This window comes from Anas platyrhynchos, chromosome 2, assembly GCF_047663525.1.
Source record: "Anas platyrhynchos isolate ZD024472 breed Pekin duck chromosome 2, IASCAAS_PekinDuck_T2T, whole genome shotgun sequence".
Taxonomy (NCBI): Eukaryota; Metazoa; Chordata; class Aves; order Anseriformes; family Anatidae; genus Anas; species Anas platyrhynchos.
In genome coordinates, this window is record NC_092588.1 from 113,187,296 (window position 1) to 113,212,938 (window position 25,643).

Here is a 25,643-nt window from a genome sequence, read left to right on the forward strand (position 1 = left end):
AAAAAGTACAGTTAGATAGTACATAGATAGTTTGATAGTACAGTACAAAGGAGGGACTGAACAGATAAAAAGTTCAGCTTGGAAACGAAAGAAGGAGCATATAAATTAATGGATGGCACAGAAAAGATGAATTAGAAATAATTATTCGTGTTTTTTGAGTGAGTATCAAGTTGGTAACTAGATAGGTGTTTTAAAATAAAGTGCTTTTTCATAAAGCATAACTGAAGTGTGGAATTCAGTGTTGTAGGTATTGCACATGCTAAAAGTATAAATACATTTTAGGTAAGATTGGACAGATACATGAAGAAATGTTGGTAAGCTTTTATTAAATGCAAAAATACTGATGCAATTTCAGCTTAGGAAAATTTCTTAACTCGAGTTGCTAGCAGCTAGAGTTGTACTTTTAAGCTTTGTGTGTTTCTCCTGTTCTTATTCTTCTCCTTTCCAATTGTTAGAAACAGGATTACTAGGTTTGAACTACATTTTTCATTGATCTTGTTCATATGTATTATAGCTGGGAGATGTGTATGGAAATTTCTAGTATTTCATTGCTATTTTTTTCAGTACTGATGACAGCATAGTTGTTGAATGCCACAATCACAGAATTATACAATAGTGGGCTTGTGCAGTTAGGGAGGGGTCCTTTGTGGACTAGGTATCAGTCTCCTTAGTAGGTGGTAGGAACCCAGATATAGCTATGATCATACCAATATTCAAACTAATATTAAAACTATCTAGTCTATTTAGGCATAAATTATATTTCCTACTTTTTTTTTTTTTTAATTGTAAATGGTCATAGTGATAAAGTCTAAAAAGAAAAATATCTGAATACCTTCATGCATACATGGAGATTCGATGCCAAGAAGATGTCAGCAGTCGTTTAAAAAAAGAAAAAAATGAATCCTTGCTTGAATATTTGTTTCAATAGCTCTAAAAATACCAAAAGAGTGATAATATGCTTCTGTATACAAACCTTATAGAAATTTATTAAATTTGCTGATTAATTTAAAGTATTTTTATGTACTGAATACAGTATTATTATGCTTTCCTCGCATACACTCCAGTTTATTTCACCTTGATGTCTTGTTTTTAAATTTGTGTACACATTGCATCACAAAATAATTTTCCATAGAGTTAGTGCTACTGCACCAAATTGAAATGAGGCAAACACCTGCTGTGGAGCATTCCATTCTAAACAGATTGTCAAAACCGGGGTTTCTATTAGTAAAAGGTCAGAAAAAAGCTACTAAAATTATTTAGGACCTAAAGAATGTTCTTTACAATGACAGTTAAAATATATTTATCTTAGAAAACACTGGTTTGACTGCATTATCTAATGTGGAAGGACTGTCATTAATACTAGATGAAGATGAAAGGAAATCTAGGTTTCAGAAATCAAAGTCGCATCATACTGCTGTGTACTGCCATCTTAATCGGTGTCAGTCTGACTCAGTGCTGCTGCTAAGTGATTTTTAATATTCCACATCCATACATTGCTTCAGATAAATGAGAGATGTTCTTTTGCTTTGTTTCTGTCTGACAGCTTTAATTTACTACTTAAACGTGTCTCTTCATTTGAGGAGCATTGCAGTAGGTTGAACTGTTCTTTTGGATTGAAGAACCTTAAGTACATACATTTTTTAACCTCACAAGTTTGTGATAACGGATCAATTACCATTTGCAGAACAGTTTAGAGACCTACAAATGGAGCAGTTAGAATGTAGTGTATTATTTATCTTACTACGGACTAAGATGAAATATTTCAAAATGATGACATTACAAAAGGCACTAGCTGCATGCATGATACATAGCATTGTCTGTATAGGTATAAAGGCTATCTGTATTGCAAGAGTAAACCAACTTCTATACCTCAAGCAAATTCCTTTACCTCTTTTATTGAAAGCATGTAACAAAGGGATTTTTTGTAATTTTTCAGAAGTGAAAAAAAGCTAAAGTCTAAACATATTCCTTAAAGCCAGGGATTCCTTTAACAGAGACTACCAACTAGCAATGCAATACTTAACTAAAATAGCTCTAGTTACTGCTGACTAGAGCCTAATTTCATTTAGTGACCCCTTTGCATTATGTATTTTCAGCTTCTATAGCTTTTTCTTAATAGTAGATGTTTAACTCTAGAGGAGTTATATCTTCTAGATTTTAATCACTAAAACAAAACACACGGGGAATTATAATCCAGTCTTACTGCACCAAATCCCATTCATGGTGTAGTAAAAGCCTACACAGTAATTTTATTTATATAAATAAAACCAAGGGCAAGCTGTGTATCCATGATGCATACTTAAAAATTACCAGGCTGTCCATCCATCTCTCCCCAAAATAAAATAAATTAAATATCTAAACTTGCTGATTTCAAATGGAACGGAAGAAGTGGGAAAAACAATATAAAAATACACTCCAATACCTTAATAAATGTTTGACCTTCCTTTTTTTTTTTTTTTTTTTTTTTTTAAGAATCCCGAGTAATGCCATAGCTGAAGCATAACAAGGCAGTATTTCTTTCTGTTGTAAGTCCTATATGACATTCCCACACTTACGTCTCTTCATGCTGATGTTGTTTTGCACCACCTGCATCTGGATACTTAGTGTACTTCTCTGTTCTCTTTGAGGGTATGTTGAGGCTAGAGGTATGTTTCCAAACCAGTCACCAAGGAGGAGATGCTGTCAGCAAATCTGGAGTAGCACAATGGCAGTAGGGGCAGGGTTGTATGGGAGAGGACCTCTGAAGGAACAGAGTGATAAAATGCATGTAGAATAATCTGCAAGTAGAACAGTAATCATTTTGAAGAAAAAAATATCTGCAAAGTAGGGGAGACTGTCTGTCCTGGAGTATTTAGGAAGTACTATTTCAAACCATCTCCATCTAGATTTATGAGAGTTAAGAGATAAACAGTAGATTCTGTACTATTTCCACTCTCTTTTGCTTTTTAGTTCTGCTTCAGGCATCCAATTTAGGATAAATGATTTTTTTCAGATTATGGCTGTGATTCTTACTTTTGATCTGAAGTCTGTCCTAGACAAAGGATCAGGTCTAAGTTATCAGAATAAATAGCCTAATATTGTATTCATATACAAAGATGTCATTCTGTTTTTTCATGCAATTATTTCATTTTTTGTTCATATTAAGCCTGTACGGTCTAAATAGTTCTTTTACTAATGACTTAAGACTTAGCAATGTATTCTCTTGAATAGAATACTTATAATACTCTGTTTTTAATATTGAATATATAAAACTAATTTTTATCATAGTTTCCGTAAGCTGACTTCAGATGGAACTAAGCCAACTAGTTCTGTGACAGATGATCAATCTGTAATTCAGCATGCGCATAGATAATAAAGAGTTGACTGATTTATTTTCCATAATTTAAATCTTAAGTCTGTAAACTTAAATTTTAATGGAAATTCTTACATCTGCACTAAATTCTGTATTTTAAATGAAAATACACTCTCAATGAACTATACCAAAGATGATATTGTTTTCTGTGTAAGTTACTCTCTATAACTTTATTACAGCTTACCAAAGAAAAGTGTACTTGGTGGCTTTATAAGTGTGATTATGGATGGTTTTCCGTGATTATTCATCTCTTTGATTAAGGGCTCCAGCAGTGGAATAAACATAGATATGTCTCTGTTCTATTTTTCCCCGTGAATAATCTAAACCAGATCTTTCTAATCCTCTGTTTTAGGTTGAAGACTGCGTTCTCCCACCACTAGTTTCTTTGGTCCATGGTCAGAATGGTAAGTATACGGCCACATCAACTACAGTTTCCATGAATTCCACATTTTGTTTTAATTAGACTTCAGTGTGGTCACATTCTTGGCACCTTTATTTTTAAGTGGAATGGAGACTCTTCAGCTTGCGGTTGCTCTCAGAAACCACATCACTGCTCTTAAGCCACGAGGTCATGGCTGAGGAGAAAGGGGAGAGCCTCGACTCAAACAGCAAGCTTCTGTCTCTCATTAGAGATTCCTTGCTGCCTCAGTAAGTATAATATTGTTGCTTTAGTGGGGAATAACTTGATATTCAATCCATTTTGACAGCATATTTGTTTTAAATACCCTTTTTATGTTTAAATGGCAAAATGAAAAAAAGAAATGTTAATCAGCTGCTGTCTGAGTTCTGTGCCCAACATCTCTCTCCTAGGTTAATTCAGAACTTGGTTGTTTATAACACCACCGCCACTTCTGTCTGACACTAATTTTTGCATCTTGGTGATGCTGTGCCTCTGGCCGCTCTTGTTTCTTGAAGTGTCCCCTAACTGTGATTTAAATACCCTCTCTTTGTTCAGCTGATAAAGTCAGAGCATTCTAACACCAGCATCTTCACTATTGTGGGTACTGTGGCCTCCTGGATGACATTTTAAGATCATATGGAATGGCTTATAACTTTCAAAAAAAGGAAAAGTTACACGAGAATTAGTCCTCTGTGTTCACAGAAGGGTTATTGTTTCTAAACTGCTGTCCTTTCCCACTGCCCCAGGCAACAGAAAAACCCTGTGCTAGTGGATGAAACTACAGCCTGTGGGCCAGCTGTGGCCTGGAACTTAATTTCTATGGCATATAGTCAAATGATGCCTGTCATTTCAAAATGACTTGGATCTGAACCTGCTTTGGCAGGGGGTTGGACCCTATGATCTCTGGAGGTCCCTTCCGACCTCTGCAATTCTGTGATTCTGTCTTTATGCTCACCTGCGTGTGTTATGCATATGTGTACTGTGGGCTGATAACATCTCAGTAGAGAGAAAGAGAACACAAACATAGGATGAGTACAGTAAAGATGAAAATTATCTTTCACATTATTCCAGGATAATGTTACAGTGCATTTTAATGTGTGGTCTTCCAAAGTTAGTAATTGTCAATACTTAGCTGCCCTAAGTGAGGAAATTGTTCCCCACCCCTACATTCAGTAAGTGACAGAAGGGTGGAGGAATGGATGCTGGATTATGATCAGAAACGTAGTGCCTTCCCTAAAAATGAGACTGTCTCTTGCTAATTGACTAATGCTCTTAAAATTCAAGAACCAAAGTTCTGTCTGTGCAATATTTATAAACTTTTCTTTGTGAGAGAAAATGGGAAGGAAATCTTAGTGATATATAGAGAAGCTAATTTTCAGATCTTTCTTCACACTGTTTTTTGAACTGGAAAACAGAATTTTTAGTGTGAATTAAAATGGAAACTAGAAATATTAAAGAATAAAGTATACATATTATTAGAAGCTGTCAGATACTTTTCTTCAGATAGGGTAAGACTTCAAGTCAAGCAAGACCAAGTTCTGTCTTTGAAATTTGCCCTTTGAAGACATGCCCATCTTAAAACATGTTTCTCACAGAGCTGGGGGAGTGGTCAGGCTAACTCCAAACTAGAAGGAAGACAACCAATATACTATTGTCTCCTCTTCTAATTAGCTCAATTGGGTGACAAACCTTTATTATGGTCTGAGACTAAATACGATTCTACTTTGAAGAATTCAGTTGTGCTATCTTTGCATGCATTGTATTGTAGATGTATAAAAAAAAAGTTTTGCAGTAGCTCAGAAAGCTCAGAAGCTAGGTTCCAGGCTTGGCTTAAATATTTCCTGAATCAGTTCCTTTTTCTCACCAATAGAGATGAGATAATACTTGCATTTGAAAAACATTTTGAGATTATTTTAAGAAAAAAAAAAAAGAGAATTGGAATATACATGAGCTAGATAGAAACAAATTTCACTCTAGTTTAGGAGCATGATAGAACAGCATGTAAATCTTTTAGTAATTCAGAAAGAGTTAACGAGTGTTGATGTATTTAATACATTATTAGAACCTGCGAGTTAATCCAGCACTTAGTAAGTATGTTCAGCTGTGGGGTGCAGGTAATCAATGCAAAAATGCACAGGTGGAACAAAAAGCAGAGGACGGTTGAAGGATTTTCTGCAGAAAAGAAAATTAAGCCTTAGTTTTGATTTGAAAGTCTCTAAACTGAGTTTTGAGAAAAATTAGAAAAGGAGACTAAAGGAAGACCAAAGCAGCTGTTTTAGGTATCAGAAAAGACACTAAAGGTAAGTTGTGTTCAACATTGTTTGAGGTATGGATCAGAAAATATTTATGGGAGGTAGGAATGAATCTTCATACAGTCTCCACAGAGCTCAATAGAAGCTTTATCTGAATGCAAAGCAGTCTGGCCTAAATCTATGAAGAGAGGCTTAAGATTAGGTGCAGGCTCGATCTCAAGAAGTAACAGTTACTTGAAAACTATGAGATAGAAAGTAAAGCCTGTATTTAGAGACTGAAGAGATGTTTGCTTAAGTTGTTTAGTCCTTTTGTTCCTGGACAAAGGATGGGACAGAATGTGACTCAGCTGGAGGACAGTCAAAAGATGAGAAATGTAATGGCTGCTTGATCGTGGGTACTCTGTGGGGAAGAAGGTATTTCTACCCCTCTTAATCCTGCTTGTTAAGAGATGTGAGCTGTTGGGTATTCAGCAGAAAGGCATCTAGGTTTAACAATTTAATTTAAGTGTAAAACTTACTCAGAAAGTAGAATTTCAGTCACTATTCATGAAACATAAATTTCCTGTCAATGCAGGAAAAATAAGTGCTTACCATTTTTTTCCATATCTTCTGCATTATCAGTAGAAGGGTTCTTTCATTAAATATTTGTTCATTTGTAGATCAGAAGATTAACTTCCTTATAGGACTTCATTCAAATGAAATAGTCTCATTTAATTCCACGTAATTGAGATGTTATTTTCCTGAGCTTTTTGTAACCAAAATGAAACTTTCTTCTATAGGAAGTGAATGAAGTACATCATTTCTATTACATATCCAGGTTTTTAAATTAGAAATTCAAACATCAGCCCTTTCTCATTTAATTCTTAACATTCTTTAATATTCCAATATGATTTGACATACCATCATTTAAAACTTACGTTGGAACCAGCAACAGGAGAGTAATGTGTTTTTAAAGATTAGCTTGCTCTCAGTAGAGTGTCAAACCAGTTCTTCAAGTACAAAATCCTGGATACTTGAAATAATTTGTAGATAAAATATTTAGTCTTTAAGAGCTTAAGAGAATCCATATCCTACAATCTTTAGGTCCTCTTTTCACTCTTGCTTATGGAACAGACTGACAAAATAACTTCTTGCACTGCAGTACAGGGAGTTTGCAGAACCGTTATACAATGCTTTTTAAAACTGTCGTTACTAAATTGGTTTACATTTTGAAGTGGCAAGGAAATCATTGAATGAACTCATTCATTTAACAGACTCTCTCGAGCACTGAATATTTTCCCTTTACGGAAGATTCATATATTCATAGTTCCTAAAGGTCTTTATTCAAGCTATGTGTTTATATTAATTGCTAAGACATTCATTTTAGTAATCTGTGTTTTCTCATGTGGTATTTGGTTTGATGGATCATTGCACCTTCCCTTAGAAATACTTTTTACTAATACTTTCTTTGGAGAAAAAAATAGAGTTTGAAGTAAATGGAAATAAAGACTTTTTTTAATTGAACTCCAAGGAATTATGCTGCTAAGTGTGCAGATTATTACTAATCTCTCTCAGATGTAAAAAATAGATGGCTTAAAATGCTTTAAAGTGGACTCCATTTAGAGGAGGTATCAATGTGCTTATAATCAAACAAGTATATCACAAAGTATCAGATTTTTATTCTAGCATGGCTGATTCATTCATTATTATTGCTAGGAATTAACATTCTGGAGAACTAAATCCATGTTTTGTGTGGTAAGAAGATGACTTCTGACATTGAAGACACTTTATAGCATCTTTGCTTGCCTTGAAAGATTTATTTTTGGATCCTGAGGAGGGGAAAAAAAAAAAGGCAAATAATTGCATTACGCTTTGTAGAAATATGTACTCCATGCATGTAGGGTTTCAGGATCAGTGTTTACTAATGCATTATAGCATTTTCTCCCTTTATGAAGAAAGGGACTTTTTAATCACCAGTGTGAGAAATAGTTTTCTTTGAGGAACTGGAATCTGTTCTTTTAAAGGAAAGATTCTGATCACCAGAGACATGAAGCCAACATTGACTACTCATTGGTCTACAGAGTAGGTTCAGCTGCGAGTGCTTTGTGGCTCTGTGGCAGCACATTCAGGCTGGTATGTAGCAGCTGTGATACATTGCTTGTAGTCTGTGTCCTTGTTTGGAAGGTTCACCTCTTATGAAGGAAGTCTCGCAGGCTACATCAAGAATGTGGAATTGATGTGCTTCTCCCTTCTTTTCTTAGAGCTGCCCAGGTGAGAGACTTAGCCAGAAAGTACATCACCTTCTAGATAACTTTCCTGTGCAAATCAGGGTGCTGAGGTGTGGCCCCTCTGGAGAGGGGATCTTTGATCCACAGAAGAGCTAGCATACATGAGGATACGTGCCAATGTGATGGGACATGACTCAGATCCCTCAATTTAGGTGCAAAGAGGGATGCTAATGTGTGAAGCAAATTTCTCATTTATTTGCTTGATTTTTGTTCATCCCTCTCCCTCCTTCATCAGAACCCAAGACAAAAAATGTGGAAGTATTTTGGTGCACAAAACATGATAACCTACCACATTTTCCTGCAAATAGTCATTTTATTTATACTTGATTAATTCTTCATATTTTTCTTTACAAATCAGCACATACTTACAATTCTATTACTTCCACATGTTTGGAGTAGCACTGCTTGTAATCATAGATGATGTTTTGACTTGGCTATGTCTGTTTTCTTTATGCTTACATTTATCTCTCCTCCGTTGTTGTACATCATTCCTCTCCAGATATATTTCTATTTTAAAAAGATAAAATAAAAATAGTAATTTGTTGGGAGAATATTACTGGGAAACCAGCAGCAGGAGCAAGGTCCATTTTGTGTTTCAGCATCCTGTTTTCCTTTACTAAGGTATCCAGAAGGTGATGTTTTGAAATGTTTCATGGATATTTCTCTTGTAGTTTTTATCTTCACTGTCGCTCTGAATAAGCATTGTTTTAAAAATGTTTATTAGATCATATATATACATTTATAAATGTTTTAAAACATTTGCATAAATATTATGTACTTATGTATGTACATCTCCATATATATATATATATACTAAAAAAAAAGTAATTAGTTCTTTTATTAATTCTGTTTTAAAACTTAAGCTGATGGTTTTTAAATACTGTTTCTAAACAGGTCTTGTTTATTGCTTTGTGTAGTTCCAAACAGCATTGCATTTCCATTGTGGTTATTATAAAGTTTGGAAACCTGTTTTTAATAGCATCACCTTATTAATGCACAGCTCTTGTTTTTTTTGTTTGTTTGTTTGTTTTTTCAATGTTGCTATTCTCTTCCCCTTCAGGTATGAGTACATTCTGATGGCTCCAGACCCAGTACCAGTGTATGCTCTGAAACTGCTAGTGGCCTTGACTGAACACAGCCCCGCTTCTGTGAGGTGATGTAACTCTCCATTTTCTGTTGTTCTGAGCGCATTCGGTTTCAATTTATTTTTTTACATTAGGACTTAACAATAATGTAACTCTCACTATCATACTATTTTGACTGACACTTAGGAGATTTAGAAAATCTGTATAGAGCATTTGTTACAGAACATAACCTTATGGCGTTTGTGCTATTTCTATATGATTCTGTTTCTTTTAATATGAATTTAGGCAATGAAATATTAAAGGCAATTATATATTTTAAATATTAATTAAAAACATTTTAATGATAATTTTAATACAAAAACATTATCTAAACTATTCTAAAACGTTATCTAAACTATTGTGCAGTTAAACATACTTGTGCTATTAAAAAGGTGATGCCTTTTTAAATGGTTTAGACCTCTGAGGTCACTTTAAAGATAACCAGTCTTTCTGCAAATACCACTATTCTAAATAAGTTCTCAAATATTGATTTGAACATTTGATATAGGTACACCCAAATATTTAAAAATATCTTACTGGGGCAATGGGAAGGAGACACTTTTTACGCTGTGATGATCCAGGGGGGGGAAAAAAAAAAGAGAAAAAAGAAAAAAAAGGAAGCATACCTCTCATACACGCACACACATAGCTATTCTTCTCCTCTGATCTACCAAGAAAATCATGTTCTTTTTGCACTTAGCAGTGTCCATTCATGGTATCTGATAGAGTTATGGCTAAGAAGTCACTGCATACTGTACTGTCTTGATTTGATTAATTACAATAAGCTCAAGATTTTATATAGAAATTATTTTAATATGTAAATATATATTTACATATATATAACTACAATACATATATATCTAAAAAGAAATTTAATTTTTTCTCCCATTGATCTTGCAAAAGATGAAAACATTGTCTTTTCATCTTTTACAGCGTTATTTTGATATACTCACTAGACTAAAAATGAACTAGAAAATTGAGTGGCTTGAGATTTTAAGCAGTTTGAATACAGTGAGTGATATTTAATTGTATTTATATGTATATAGTTTTTATTGTTTACGATCTGTATGTATATGCTACTGCAGACTTTTATGCATACAGTACAGCTTTCTATTTTTAGTGTTAACCTACAGAGATTCTAATTCTTCAAGCATTACAATAAAATATTTCTGTAACTAGAACACTGGATATTATTGTACTGCTCTTCTTCTGCCTAATGAATTCTCTTTATTTGAAGAATCTTATGTATTCATTACACATCTATAATCATCCCATTTCTCCTGTGTCTTGCTGGCTTTCTTTACTTTCACTGAATAATTTGTTTGGCTAGATTTCTGAAGGAGAAGAGATTATGCAGGTCTCTTGGTCTGTCTTCTTCCTGATTCTTTGACTTCCCAATTACTTTAGCTGAAATTAGCCCATACATCAAAACTGTGATAAAAAATCATAGTATCTTTGTATTTTCACAAACTGCTAAGTAACAAAGCTGAAAACAGATAAATGCTGGTTAATGCAGATAAACGGTAGGTCACAGCTGATTGTATTTTGGTTTGAGCACTAAAATATCAGTACATATGTAGCTCAGAATTACATATGCTCTTTTTTGCATTTAATTATGCACAGGGAAAGAATCTGTGATTATTGTGATGGGAAGTATGTAGGTAACGCTGGACAAAAATCCTTCAGGAGTAAATTTGTTCCTTGTGGGAAAAACTCCACTGTATTTTAGTACTGCTGATAGTGATGAGGGCCACTTTTCATCAAGTCTCCGTGGTTTCTCTAAGTTTATATTTCATCCACAATACCTGGCTTTGAAGGATGAACACCTTCTCCTTTGAGTTAATTGAAATAAAAAAAAAAAAAAAAGGTGGTAGCAAAAAAGGTTGTTGTGAAATGGCAAAATATTAATTTAGCGCTTCACTTATTGCATTCACATCTTTCAAAAATAACTTATTAATCTTATTCCAAAATTTTAAAAAAGATGAATTTGGATGAAGGTGAGAGCTACTATATTTTAGTTTGTATATAGCCTCTTCTTAGAAATGCTAAACTAATACATTATTTCTCTTATTTTCTTTCTTCTTTAATCTTACCACATTTCTTGTTTGTTTCTCAAATTTATCTCTTTTCTTCTTTCTGTTCTCCTCAGTTTCTTCCTATGTACTCCCCAGTAGAGGCATCAACATTTGCACAGTTCTTACTTTAGCATTTGAAAAGAGACAGATGCATTCTAATGTTTGTGTTCTTAGTTTGTAGCAGACACTGTATGTCAGCTAAATTGTTGTGACACCAGAGGAAAAAATTTCAATCATCTTTTTTTGCTATTTTGAACACTATTTTCTACATGAAAGCAGTACAGTTATTCAAGTATTATATTTCTAATGTCTTATAAAATTCTGGTAATGTGCTATACATATTTTAAGTGTCTTAAGTATTTAACATTTGTAAAAATACAAAAAATGCCGTGTAATATTTGCCATTGCTTCACTTTTGGGGTTGTTTATAATATTCTCTATTTCTGGAGCTGTTCCACTCTATTTCTCTTCAATTTAGCAATGGATAATTCTAATTGTGTCCCATTAACTTGCTGCAGAATTGGATCTTTCACAAACATAAGTTCTAGTAAGTGTTAGACAGGAGTTGTAAAAGAAAGAAAAACTTCAATATGTTTCAATAAGCACATTTAGTATTTGGACATCTGAATATATGAGCATCCATAGGAATAAAACTCTGTTTTGGGGGAGGATGAGTATTTTGTTGTTCATTTTCTCCTTAAAGGGATAAAATATAAATGAGTCTAATGTTTACTTTATATATTTTTTCCTTTTTACATCATGCAACAACTGCTGTGTCATACACCCTCACTTAGCATTCATTTAATGAGAAAATGTCAGGTATTAGAAGGATGAACTTTGAACGGAACTTATCCATCAGTTACCTATTTTATGCTTGATTCAAAGCTTGTCTGGCCTTCAGAGTTGCTGATAGTATTCTGTCACAAATCTTCTAAAAACCTATTGGCTTGCTTTTTCAAGAGTTTTTAATATTTTATGATAAGAAAAAATGTGCATGGTAAGGCCAATGCAATAATAGCAAAGTTTACCTTTAGCTATTTTGAAATGGATGATTTTAACAAGAAATCTACATTATTCAGGAAATGTGTAGCTTAATTCATGAAGTGAATGTCTGAACAACAGAAAATTTGCATCCTCCTCCCTTTCCTCCCCTGGTAATTAGTTTTGGAAGATTTTACTCAGATACAGGACTGTTAAGTTATGAAATGTAGCTACGTGTTTCGCTGTGTGTTCTTTTATGAAGATACTTGACTTGTCTGTAGTTGGAAACTTATAGTATTTGAAGACATGGATACACTTGAAACTACGGAGTCTGATCTTTATGGATTGCTGGAATAATAGACAATTTTGTTTGCAAGGAAGGAAGGCAGGGAAATAGAGCGGAGGTAAGAGGAGAGCTAAAGGAGCATTACATACCTGTAGCCCAAAGTCATCAATGTTTGGACAGGTACTGAAGCTGTATTATGGATGGCATCGATGCTCACGTATCTCAGATCTGCAGTTTTACAGTGGTGTTTTAAAACCTAAAACACTTATAGGCAAATTAGGGTATGTCAAAGACCTTAAATTCACAATTACATCTAAATTAAATTCACAATTCATCTGTAGCTCCAAAGGAGACAATATCTGAGGAGTGAACTATTAGAAGTGGTAGAAAGCTGCATGCCGTAAACTTCTCACCTGTCCATGTCACTTGGCCTAAGTAATTTCTGTGCGCCCTGTTTTATTATGTGACTCTGCATGCGAAAGCTCATGCTTACTCGACTTCAAGAGCTGAAACTTAAAAGATAAATGTCATATATTGCATCAGATGATAATCATGAGAGTAGGACACGTTACAGTATTCTGTTATTAAGGTAATTTCCTGAGGGACAAAAAATCATTTAAAAAATAATGTTGTGACCCTTCTTAGATTTATGGTGAATTGAAGGAAGGGAGGAAATTGAAGAACTTTCCCCACCTCCTGTCCCAACTATAAATTTCCCAGACAGACATTAGGCACCACTCTAGGAAAGGGGAAGAGGCGGCAGACAATGAAATAGAAAGATGCTGCAACAAATTATCAGCTGCTTCTGTGTGCCACAGGTCTAGTACGTGAGATGATGATAGATGGATTGACCATGTACACCTCAGGAGATTGTCTTGACTAATTAAAGTAACTCTTTATCACAATGTCTTTGGAATCATCCAAAAATCAATCATGAATGGTCCAATTTTTGAACTTAATTTATGTTATTTTCATACCCATGCATTATCAATTAAAGGCCTTTAATGGCACATTTATTATCACTGTTGGTAATGGGTTGATCATTTTCTCATACATCATGTTTTTACATCAGCATTTATATACATTTCAGTATATTCTGAAATGATCCATCAAATATGTATACCTTCATTTCAAATAAGTAAATTAAAAAAAAAAAAAAAGAGTTCAAGAGTTCAGAGCTTAAAAAGAGTAGTGCTTTTAATTGGTTCATGTTGGTAGAATTTTTTTTTTTAGTTCACAAGCACTTGTTAGCATTTTCCATAGATTACCTTTGTGTATGGTATGCTCTTTGCTATTATGCTAGAGGGCTAGCACTTTCCTTTCCTGGCAAATTGACTAATCTGTGCTTGTACTAATTGCTTTAAAAACACTTTGTTCTGATCATTAGGCATCTGAATTTCCTAGTTTAAGGCTGAAGTTCTAGCTTAAAAAAAAACAACAAAAAAAAAGTATTTGTTTCTAAATTATTTAACTGGTTTTTATGTGTTTTCTTGTTTTCTGTAATAAATACGAATAAAATAATATCACAGAATCACAGAATTTCTAGGAAGAGACCTCAAGATCATCGAGTCCAACCTCTAACCTAACACTAACAGTCCCCACTAAACCATATCCCTAAGCTCTACATCTAAACGTCTTTTGAAGACTTCCAGGGATGGTGACTCCACCACCTCCCTGGGCAGCCCGTTCCAGTGCCTAACAACCCTTTCAGTAAAGAAGCTCTTCCTAACATCTAACCTAAAACTCCCCTGGCGCAACTTAAGCCCATTCCCCCTCGTCCTGTCACCAGGCACGTGGGAGAACAGGCCAACCCCCACCTATCTACAGCCTCCTTTAAGGTACCTGTAGAGAGCGATAAGGTCGCCCCTGAGCCTCATCTTCTCCAGGCAATATGGAGAATTTCTGGTAATAGGTAAGCCTACGGGGCCCAGTCCAACTGAGCTGAACAGTATGATTATGCTTTAGAGGTGTACAACATCAGTGAGAAAGTTACAATATGGATGGATTGGGAGAGATTGTCAGATGATGATACGTTTTTATTAGAACTTTGGGCAATATTTATGTAGATTTTGAACCTGATTCTGATTACACTAGTTTCACATCTGTGAAAACTGAGCTGTAAAAACCTTCATTTTCTTGTTAGAGAGAGAACGCTAATATAAAACGGCAAAGAATTCATATGATATTTGCAATTTCTGTTATTTGGTGTAAGATTTGCATATATGCTGCTTTATTGAATAACACTAGGTGGGAAGACTTACCCAGAAATAGACTCTTGAAATGTTAAGTTGTGTGTCAGCTAATAACACTGTTGTCAAGTCACACATCACTGTAATTCATATCAAAGGCAATGGTCAGAGTTCACTGTTGCAAGTGAGTTCTCATAGTTTAGTCATGTACTGACTGCAATACTAATCTCCATTTTTAATGTAAAACATGACTCCTTAGTGTTACATTTTATTAGAATTTCCCTTGAGTAAAGAAATTAACTATTAACCTTAAACCTGTAATTTTGTTTCCTCTTTGGCGTTGCTGATCAGTTGCCGAATGTCTCAATTTTAGAAATGCGAAGCTACTATTTGATGTTTCTATTGTTGTTAAGTCAATTGTTGAAAAATATCATACTGTAAGGTTCATATCTGCTCTTTCAATGTAAAACATTAAACGGAAGGGGAAAATACCATTAATTTTTTGGTTGTTTATACATTAAATAGTGATTTTTTGCTGTTGTGACTATAAATAGGAATTCAAAAATAAGCAGTTAATGAGGAGGGGCAGCTGGTCAGGGTAGTACAGCTGGAGTTTCAGGCTTCGGTGAATTCAGTTCTGTCACAGACTGTCTTTAGCATGAAGCAAATCTAAAATGCCATCAGCAGTAGGTTCCCATGGAAGACAAGGAAAAAGGCAAGCATATGTTAATACTTCCTGTCTGGTCTGATAAATCTATAATTACCTTTATTTTAAGTAGGACAGCATCACAGAGAAAGTGTGGAATGTAACCCAATGTAGGGAGAACATAGCCTACTAGATAGCCAGATTTCTCTGAAGAAAAGAGGCTGAGATTAAAGAAGGGGTTGGAACCTGAATCTATGTTGCAATTCTAAGGAAGACAAAATTGGTAAACATTTAAAACAAAACAAACAAAAAACCACAAAAACTACCCTTTTTAAAACGAGAACCGAATATTGTAATACTGTATGAGGCTGGGAATCCGAAGTGTTTGGTGATTTCTGAACCTGGAGGATGGGAGGATTTTTAAGGCTTCAGTGTTTCCTGTCAGTTAGATCAGCCAGATCTCTGTTCAGTGTTCTGAATATTGCAAACCTGATTTTAGGCATTCATTCTTTTATTTTTTATAACTGGAACTCCTAGAAGCAAGGTAGCTAGTTTTTATTAAAAAATACTTTTTTAAATGCTTTTACCTAGATTTTTTTTTCATCCTTTAAAATGAAAAAATTTCATGAGGGATAATGCTTAAAATCACTTTTCAAAGCAAGATATGGTAATTGAAATGGACAGTTTTCAACTGTGTCTTTCCTGAATGTCAGTACATGAGTAGGATTACCAAATATTATCATTACCACTTAACCACCCTCAAAGTTCATTGTGTTTTAATTCACCTGATATGGTAAGCTTATGAACAAGTGTGCTTCTTTTATAGACATTCCAAGAACATGTTGGTGAAACGTTTTTTAAAGCAAGATTTGCATGTATTTCCAATCAGAATTATTGATTGTTCTATCACTCTTAGGTCCCCATTCCTCTCCTTTCTGATAATGTGAACTCTGTTACTCTTACCAAAATTTTTTACAACATACAGTTTACTTGTTTTATAGCACACTGTAGGTGTATAATATGTGAAGTGATAACACTACTAACTTTTTTTCTAAATTTAATGTAATTTTCTTGACTTCTTACAACTACTGTTTCCCTGAGAATCATTTTGTGTTATGGTTTTATATTTAAAACATAGACTTATTTTAGGATTTATTGGCTAGGTATTCTGTTCCACTTGTAAATAAGGAAGGGTAAAATTGTAAAACATAATGGGAAATCAGCAAAGCACAGCATGTGCTTTCAAACATATAAAAAGGCATATCCCTATAAAAATACATGTATAGATCTTGAGGCTGGAAACTGAACAGGAACTGAAAATGCAAACTCTGTTCTCCCTCAGTAAGCTGTCTGAGACTGCTGGCGAAATGACTGGGATTGCAGTGACACCTTTCCAATAAATGTGTGCCACAGACAATTTTTGAGTTTACACTGGGACTGAAAGTAAACCCCTTTCACCACATAGTGGAAGTTACTAACAGTTCAACTGCTGATATGTGTTAAAAAGTGTTAATATGTGTTATATTCTGCTTCTTGAAAAATGTTTTCCTTGAATTTCACATACGTTTACAGTTGTAGCAAATATGGTGTATGAAGGAACTGTTCTACTTCAGGTATACAGCGGAGTTTTACATTTATTTTAATTCTCAAGTCTTGTTTCATTGTGTTTATGAATACCAGTCAGTCTTTCCATGATGTTTCCCATCTTCAATATTAATCAGTACTTGTGAAAGACCTTTAAAATAACAACGTATAAAGGTGATATATATAAGTATTTATCTTTTTGAGTGACGTCTTCATTGTTGTGTTTATTTCCTGTTTCTGTCTACTACAAAAAGTAAAGCATTAAATAAAAATCCAATTATTCAACATCCAAGACAATTTTCTGCCTGCATAAAGGCCAAAACTCCTTTCTTCCTCCTTGCCCCCCTGGGTCATTTGAAATGTAAACTACAATTGCTGAGAAGGCTTAGGAACTGGAATTGAAGAATAGCTCTGTTCAAGAAAATTGACTCTGAAATAATTGGGACCCCTAAAGATAAGTTGATAGATCTTCTCCCTGATGTATTTTATGGTAGACACTATTGTAAGTTGTGCCTTGGTATAATATTTCTTAAAAATCAATGGTAAGATCATTCTTTGCCTTTGGAGAGCTACTGAAGGGCATGACATGAAAGTGTGGCAGTGAGATGACTTTGAAACTTTCCACTTCAATGGTGGGTCTATTCTGTGGGATTCACCAAGAAGAATAAATCTATCTGAATGCTTCTCTAATTTATTCAAGCTACCAACGGCCCTGAGAGGCTATTCTATCAGGAACACTTTCTGACTTTGAGGGACAGCCATACTCTCTCTCCTTGCAGTTGGTAACAATAAGAATAATTAGCATTCTACTAGGTTGTCATTTTATACCAAACAAATTCTGAAAGGGACAAGATCTTTAGACCAACTTCCTTAATGTAACAGTAGATATTGTCCATGTGCTTCAATAAAATAGTATTTTAGACCAAATTATGAAAACAAAGTCATTTAAGAACAAAAAGTATCCTTATTCCTTAGAAGTCAAATATTATTGTTGTCTTTTCCCTCCTTTGGCATCAGTGTTATTTGAAAGTAACGTTGGTAATTAATCAGTCAGAACTGTGGGACAAAGAAAGGTGGTTTCAACAGTTAGTAGAGTGTAATTGTTGTCATTTGCTCATAAGCCTTTACAAATTTAGTTTCCTAATTTTAAACTGAGAATTGGAAGGAGCTTTTTTTGTTGTTGTTTCCTTTTTGTTTCTTTTGTGTTCTACCGGTTGTATACCATGCATTGTTTCCAGTTATAGTTTTTTGTGTTCTAGTAATAGTTTTTTGAGAGCCAGACAATTTTGTTTTTTAACAGGCGGAAAATCTCAAAAGTCCTAGCTTGTTAGGAAAAAGCACAGAACTGTGAGTCCAAGGTGTGAGCCAAATGAAAGGGTTTGCTTTCAACATATTCCTTTTGGTTAGTTGTTTCTAAAATTATTTGTCTGCGTTCTCAGATGTGTTAGGAAATTTGTACTTGTCATGTGTCAGTTTGTCTGTTAGTCTGTCATGACAGTAATCTGTTCAGAATGCAGAGAACTGATGATGCTCCACAACGTGCATGCTCTTGCCTTTTGTTAGAAGGGATTCTTTCTGGAAAACAAGTGGTCATAATGCTAAATGACCGACACTTTTCTTGTTCTAAACTTAGAAACTTGTATCACTGAATTTGCTTGCTATATATGCTATATGGAAGAGTTTTCAGTTGACAGCCCTTCTGACTTTCTGTCCTATGTTGCTGAGGTGACAGAAGCTCATGTGTGTGTTGGACATTGAGTGTCCATTCTCCAGCCGTTATTGCAGATTGTCAATTTGATAATGTAAAGATTTGCACACTTGTATGTGTGTCTGTTTTTTTTTTCAAGAGAAAGATCTAAACAAAAAAATACAAATGTGAACAACAGCAGACTGCAATGCATCAGGATAAAAAAAGCATGCATTCTGAAGTCATTTGTCAAGGCTCAAAATCAAATTTTGTTTGTATATTAAATTCTGTTTTTTATTCAGAGGTATGCCTTTTTTGTTGCATTGCTGTCCTTCTAAAAAAGGTATTTATTCTGTATATTGAAAAGTGAAAGACTAATTCGCAGTGTTTACTCTGAGTCTAACAATCTGGCTTAAATATTTATGACAACGCTATAATGTTCTGATTTTTAAAAATGAAAGTGCAAAATCTCAGTGTTTTTGAGAAATCACTGCTTTGCATTTTTTAAAGTGTAATTTTGCCTTGTTTCCTTTATGTAGGGACAAGCTACCATCATAGATATAATCTACAGGTAAATCCTGTAAAACAGCAATCTGGATATGTAGAATTCCTGGGTTTGTATTTTAGCAGAGAATTTAATGAAGTGCTTAGTTAGAAAGGTAAATAAGAAAAATTAATTGTTATAATATTAAATTGAAGAATTAAATAGTGAAATTGTTTTGCTTTTGCTAATTGCTTTGCCAATGACACAAGATCAGAAGTTCTATCGATTTCAAATTTCATTCAAAATAATATTTTCAAGCAAGTGGAAAATGAAGTAGCAGTGATCATGATGTTCTTTTCATTATGCCACTTCTGATACAACACTGATGTAATTCCTGAGAAAGCAACCTCCACAGTCACCTGACAAGAATCTCTCAGACACATGGTCTGATTTTTGGGTGGCTTGTGTGGACGCAGGGGTTGGACTCGATGATCCTTTTGGGTCCCTTCCAACTCAGGATATTTTATGTTTGTCTGTTGTTTTTGTTTTGTTTTGTTTTTAACTTTGTATGTTACTCAGCTTAAACATGTACAACTGAATGTGCTACCCATCACATTTTCAGTAAGATACTGCCTAGGAAACCAGTACAGATATTCTTAATGCCCAACAAGTAAGGTGTTGGTCTTACGCTCTGTTTTCATGACTTTAAGACTTTTCCTTTTTAAAACTGTCAGATAACAATGTGATGACGTTACTCTATCTCTTGTGAACACATATATGCAAAGTTGGAATATATCAGTCTTAAGTTTTGTCACAGAAATATCTTAATATGCTTGATATGACTTCTTGCTTTAGCACACTTACACGTATCATTTTCTTTAAAGGCTGTAGCTATTTCTTGCTTGAATCATAAAGGTTTGTCAGTGACCTTTAAGAATGGCCATATTGGCTACAGTTTTTCTTAGCTTATCTCAGCAGAATATATGTGACTTATTACAATCAGCACTTACATTTTTTGAAACCAATTGCTTCATAATTTGCTATTTATTACAAAGAGTTTTTCTAGTTTTTGCCTAAACAAAGATTGCTTATATATTCTTTTAATTGTGTTTTACTGTCAATGTGTACTAAGTTTAAATGTTGCTTATGTAGTAAAGCAGGCAGCTCTTGCTAGTGTAAGTAATTCCAATATGCTTTAAGCATAAGTTAGTTTGCATTGGCAAAACTTCATTTTGTCATTATGATTGCAATTACACTGGTTGCTCTTTTTGGGAGTTGGTGTTTAAAATGACCTTTTCGACATCCAGGATTAATATACCCACATCAGCAAAATTCTGTATTACCAGCATGGTCTAAGCTTTTAACTCAGCAGATTTGGCCCTGGAAAACGAACCATGCATATAACAAGTCTTCCTGTCTGCTGACCTGTGACTCTTCTATGACCTGGCTGGGTCCAAGTTGCTGCACCAGTCTTCTGGGGTTTGTCAGCTAGCACAGGGGTAAATAGCTTTAAAGCGCTTCTAACCTGTATTGAGAACTTGTTGGGATTTCCCTTGTGTATGGGTATGTTTTCCATCCACTTAGTTAGAACAGAAATTGTCCTTTAATTCAGGCTTTTTATCTTGGAAATAATTATCTTATTTTCCTCATATAAACTCTTCATTCTCTGTCAGAATGTTACATTGTCTGCTAGGAGTAACTTGTATACTACACATCTGTGTGTGCAAGAGAAATTGAACACATTTGGTTGAACAAGGCTGTTTCTTAGCTACATTAAGCATATTCATATGCTTACAATTGTGCATACAATTATATTGATTCGTTATGTTTTGACCGATTTGGTAGTTGTGTTTTATTTGTCTCTAGGCCCATGTACCAGTGTTATCACAGAATCACAGAATTTCTAGGTTGGAAGAGACCTCAAGATCATCGAGTCCAACCTGTGACCTAACACTAACAGGCCCCACTAAACCATATCCCTGATATAATACATCATATATTACGTTAAATGCGCCTCCCCACCCTGACTTCATATAGATTCTGTATGGTTGTCTGTACTGGTTTTGGCTGGGATATAATTTATTTTCTTTGTAGAGACTGTAGAGACTTTGAAGAGACATGATGCTCTGTTCTGAATTTAAGATGAGAATAATGCTGATAACACACCTATCTTTTAGTTGTTAAAGAAGCAGCAAATTAGTTCCTTGTTTTGCTTTGATTGCATGCATCGCTTTTGCTTTACCTAGTAAATTGTCTTTATTTCAACCCAGGAGTCTTCTCACTTTTACTCTTCTGATTGTCTTCCCCATCCCTTGTGGGGGGAGTGTATGAGCAGCTGTATGGTGGTGAGCTGCCTATTGGGTTAAACTACAAAATCATTGTTACTCTATTGAGGTGAATGGTAAGAGTCAGAGAAATGGCAAAACAAAATGAAATAGAAAACCATTATTTATACCTAATGCACATATTTGACTCCTAAGTAATTCTCAGTTCCTCACAAATAAAGTTATTCTATCATCCCTTTTATTCTTTATTTCCTTTTATATTTCCTTTACATACATGATTTCAGCAAATACATGTATGATTAATTAGGACTCTGACAAGGGAGATTACATCTTATAATTTTATGACCCTTGGATGTTTGTTCTATTTTCCTTTCAATTTTCTCATTAAGTTGGTAGAAGAGAATGTGCAATTCCTTTTAGTTGCCTCAATGCCTCAGTCTAGTGCTTTAGCTTACACTATTCATGAAAACAATACCTTCTGTTTTCTTACCAGACATGAGTAAGGGCTTTTAACTGGAAACACGACTTTAGGAATGTATGGATTCTTCTTAACAAATAGTTTGCCAAACAGAACTAATCTGATTATTGTTGTACTGGAAGCCAGTATAGGGTATTACATGGTAAAGTTTCAAAGATCAAGTTGAGTGCTTATTTTAGTCAAATGAATCTCCTGTTTATTCAGAGAACTATATGATACAATTTTCTGTCTTTAACTGACATAATACTTACAAAATAATTATGTAGTTTATTGTATGTCAGCTTCCTAGAAGAAGCATGTAAAAACATCTGTCTCACGTTAAGCACACAGTAATACTCTGTTTGAATGTTGCATTTACTACACAGACTTTATAATACAAGCTTGCATTTTCAGCTGTATCGCAGTGCTAAATCTGCTTCTTGTTCATGAAGTGTTTTAGTAATTGTGTAAAGATAAAAGAAATGTTTCAAACAATCGTGTGTTCGCTGTGGTGTTTGATGAGTGGGCATGTAGTGTACGTCTAAGGAAAAGACTCATTCCTCAAATTAGGCAGAGTACTATGGAAAAGGGTATGTAAAAATATAATTCAGTTGTCATCACAGTGTTTGTGACAGAGATGCACACGTGTTTTATTAATAAATTTAAAGCTTTTGGAGATCTAAGAGAAGAGGTTGCCTTAATGTATTGTTGTCTTTTGAGAATATTCTTCTTATAAATATTTATAAATATAATGATTTATATCTGATTTTAAAATCCAGGAAGATATAAGTAAATTCTTTTTGGTAACCACTCCTCAATACTTTTGAGAGAAGTGGCTGCAAATATACCATACATTAATATTTTCAACCCAAGAAGTTAGTTAATGTAGCATGCTTTAAAAAACAACACAGCTTATTTATAATTTCACTCTGTGTGTTGTAAGCCTATTAATTCAAATTAGTTTGTGGTGCATGTTGACTGTTTCATAGTCTGTATAGTATTGTATTTCTGAATTTTAATTATTTTCTGTCATTTAAAAATACTAATTTACTTACTGTTCCACTCACTTGCATTGCATCAGTGAAGCAGACCTAGAAGTAATTTCCAAAGCAGTGTTACATTGCTGTTTCTATTTAATAGCTGAAGTGGAGCTCATTTTTGTTAAAAGCTAGTCAAAGGCTGAGGTTCTGGGTCATGGATTTTGGTAACTACTATTCTACTGCTCTGCTCCTTTTATGAGTTCAGTGTATTAAATAAGAATTTACTTATTCTCTTTGAAAATAAATCTTAAAATATGTTTTTTACAGCTTTGTGGAAGAAAACCATCTTTTTCCAGCTCTTTTCCAAGTCATTTTGGTAAGAACTTTTTTATATATACATACACTAATAAATATATGTAATATATCTTAACTAATAAATATGTACAATATCTCTCAAATCATGTAAAAATATTAAGCAAATTTATTAAGGCATGTTGTAAGTTGTTGATAAAGTGAACAGTCTATAAATACAAAATAATATAGTGTAAGTGGGCATGTATGTTGTTCTCCTGTATTTATCTGCCTGTATTTATATATGCCTATATAAAACTTGCTTTTATAAATATTTTTTCTTTTTTGAACAAAATAAGAATCTGAAAAATAGAATTAATGAGCTTGATCCTTAATTAGAACCATGTATTTGCCCAACTCAAGCAACAAATGCAGAGCAACCTGTGCTTATGTAGTAGCATCAAACCAGAGTTTCGTTACGATAATGCAAACCACCCCTGTTAGCTTTTAGAATTTCTTTCAATGTAAAATGTCATGGATATGATTTTTTGTAGTAACGTGCTGAATTTCCTTCCCTAATTTGGATCTGCCACTTATGAAAAAATCATAGAATCACAGAATGCTTTGGGTTGGAAGGGACCTTGAAGATCATCTAATTCCAACCCCCCTGCCATGGGTAGGGACACCTCCCACAGGACCAGGTTGCCCAAAGCCCCATCCAGCCTGGCCTTGAACACCTCCAGGGATGGGGCATCCACAGCTTTTCTGGACAGCCTGTGCCAGGGCCTCACCTGCACTATAAGGAAGAATGTCTTCCTTAAATCTAATCTAAATCTACCCTCTTTTAGTTTAAATCCATTACCCCTTGTCCTATCCCTACACTCCCTGACAGAGTCCCTCCCCAGCTTTACTGAAGGCCCAAGTGTATTAACATAAAATAAAAATCTGCAGGATAGTTTGGAAGTTGGGTTCTGCGCTATCCACTAGTCTTGTCATTGATATTTTGCAAAATCTTTTATTTTTTTCAACCTGTTTGTTCATGATCTTGTGTCAGGTAAGTGTTCTGTAAAGTAAGCATGCTCCTGATGAATACTGCATATGAATAACTTATGCAGTGTAGGCAGATTGCATGCTTGCTATTGCACCATTCTGAAATTCAGTCCTACTCCAGGTAGATGTTCTTAAATGTGATTATGAATCATCTTTTCCTTTCCTTTCTTAGGTTTAAATATGTGAATTTTCTCTAATCCTTTGCAGTGATTTATTTCACTGCCTATCTTAAATCTCTTTATTACCACATAATCAGATAAGCCTTTTTTATTGAAGTGACCTCTTCAGCGATGACAGGTTTTTGCAGTAGTTTACAGAACACAACCTTTATGGTATTTTGTGTACATATTCATACAAGTCTGAAAAGATCTTATTGTGACAAACCTGAACAGTAAAAGCGACACTTCACAGTGTTTCATGGTTTTGACCTGGGATTACTACTGCTTATACGTGGTAACAAAAGAGAAACACGACGAAATATGAAAGTCAAGTGTTTATGGTAATATCCTCAAATATCAAGTTAATGTTTGAAACTTCTTCAGGTGCTGGTGTCTTGAAAGTTAACCACTGGAAAAGTGCATATGTATTTATATATTATTTTTGGATATTTGAGAATGTTTAACAAATGATTTCTAGAAATCTTCCCAAATCTTGAAGAACTTGTTATAACTTACCTATAGGCACAGTATTTAAAAAGTATGTGCATCATACCATGTAAATGTAGTACAAGTTAAGTTGGAGTCAGTTGTAAATAGTCCCTCCTGATCTTCCTGTACACGGTTTGATGTCATGAGTTCTAGAAACAGCTTTTAGTGAGTAAAAGGCAGCTAAGATGGAAATTGTGTGTGACTGGTGGTCTGTGGCTGTTTCACAGCTCTCTTCAACCTATGTAGCTATCTTGGAACTTACCCTCACAATTCTAACCATAAAAGGTTTATAACTTTCAGGAAGGAAAAAAAAATAATCCATTTTCAACGTGCTTTGTCTGGGAAGGACATGTTTAGTGGCTTCAACTGCCATGTATCAAGCTCTAACAGTATCCTGGCTATCAGCTGTGGTCTTGGTTGGCTTGAGGGATGTGAGACTCCCTAAATGGGAGTGCTAGCCTCCTTGCTGTTCCCTTGGTCTCCCTGCAGAAGAGTGAATTCCGCAAAAGAATGTTAGGCAATTGGGAAGGCTCAGGAGCCAGGATGAATCAGGGGACTTGTCTATTTGGATATTGGAGCCACATGAGTAGGAGCAACTCTTACCAG

At 34.5% G+C, this 25,643-nt stretch overlaps 1 protein-coding gene across 6 annotated transcripts in view; it reads left to right on the top strand.

Moving 5' to 3' along the window:
• The window catches only part of ULK4 (unc-51 like kinase 4), a 231,653-nt gene that overhangs the window by 85,035 nt on the left and 120,975 nt on the right, over positions 1-25,643 (top strand). For all 6 annotated transcript variants that reach the window (XM_038173765.2, XM_027451164.3, XM_072033362.1 and 3 more), the window contains 4 exons: positions 3,705-3,756; positions 3,856-4,000; positions 9,332-9,424; positions 23,377-23,425. In XM_038173765.2, the coding sequence (XP_038029693.2) occupies positions 3,705-3,756; positions 3,856-4,000; positions 9,332-9,424; positions 23,377-23,425 (339 nt within the window). The remainder of the gene's footprint in view (positions 1-3,704; positions 3,757-3,855; positions 4,001-9,331; positions 9,425-23,376; positions 23,426-25,643) is intronic.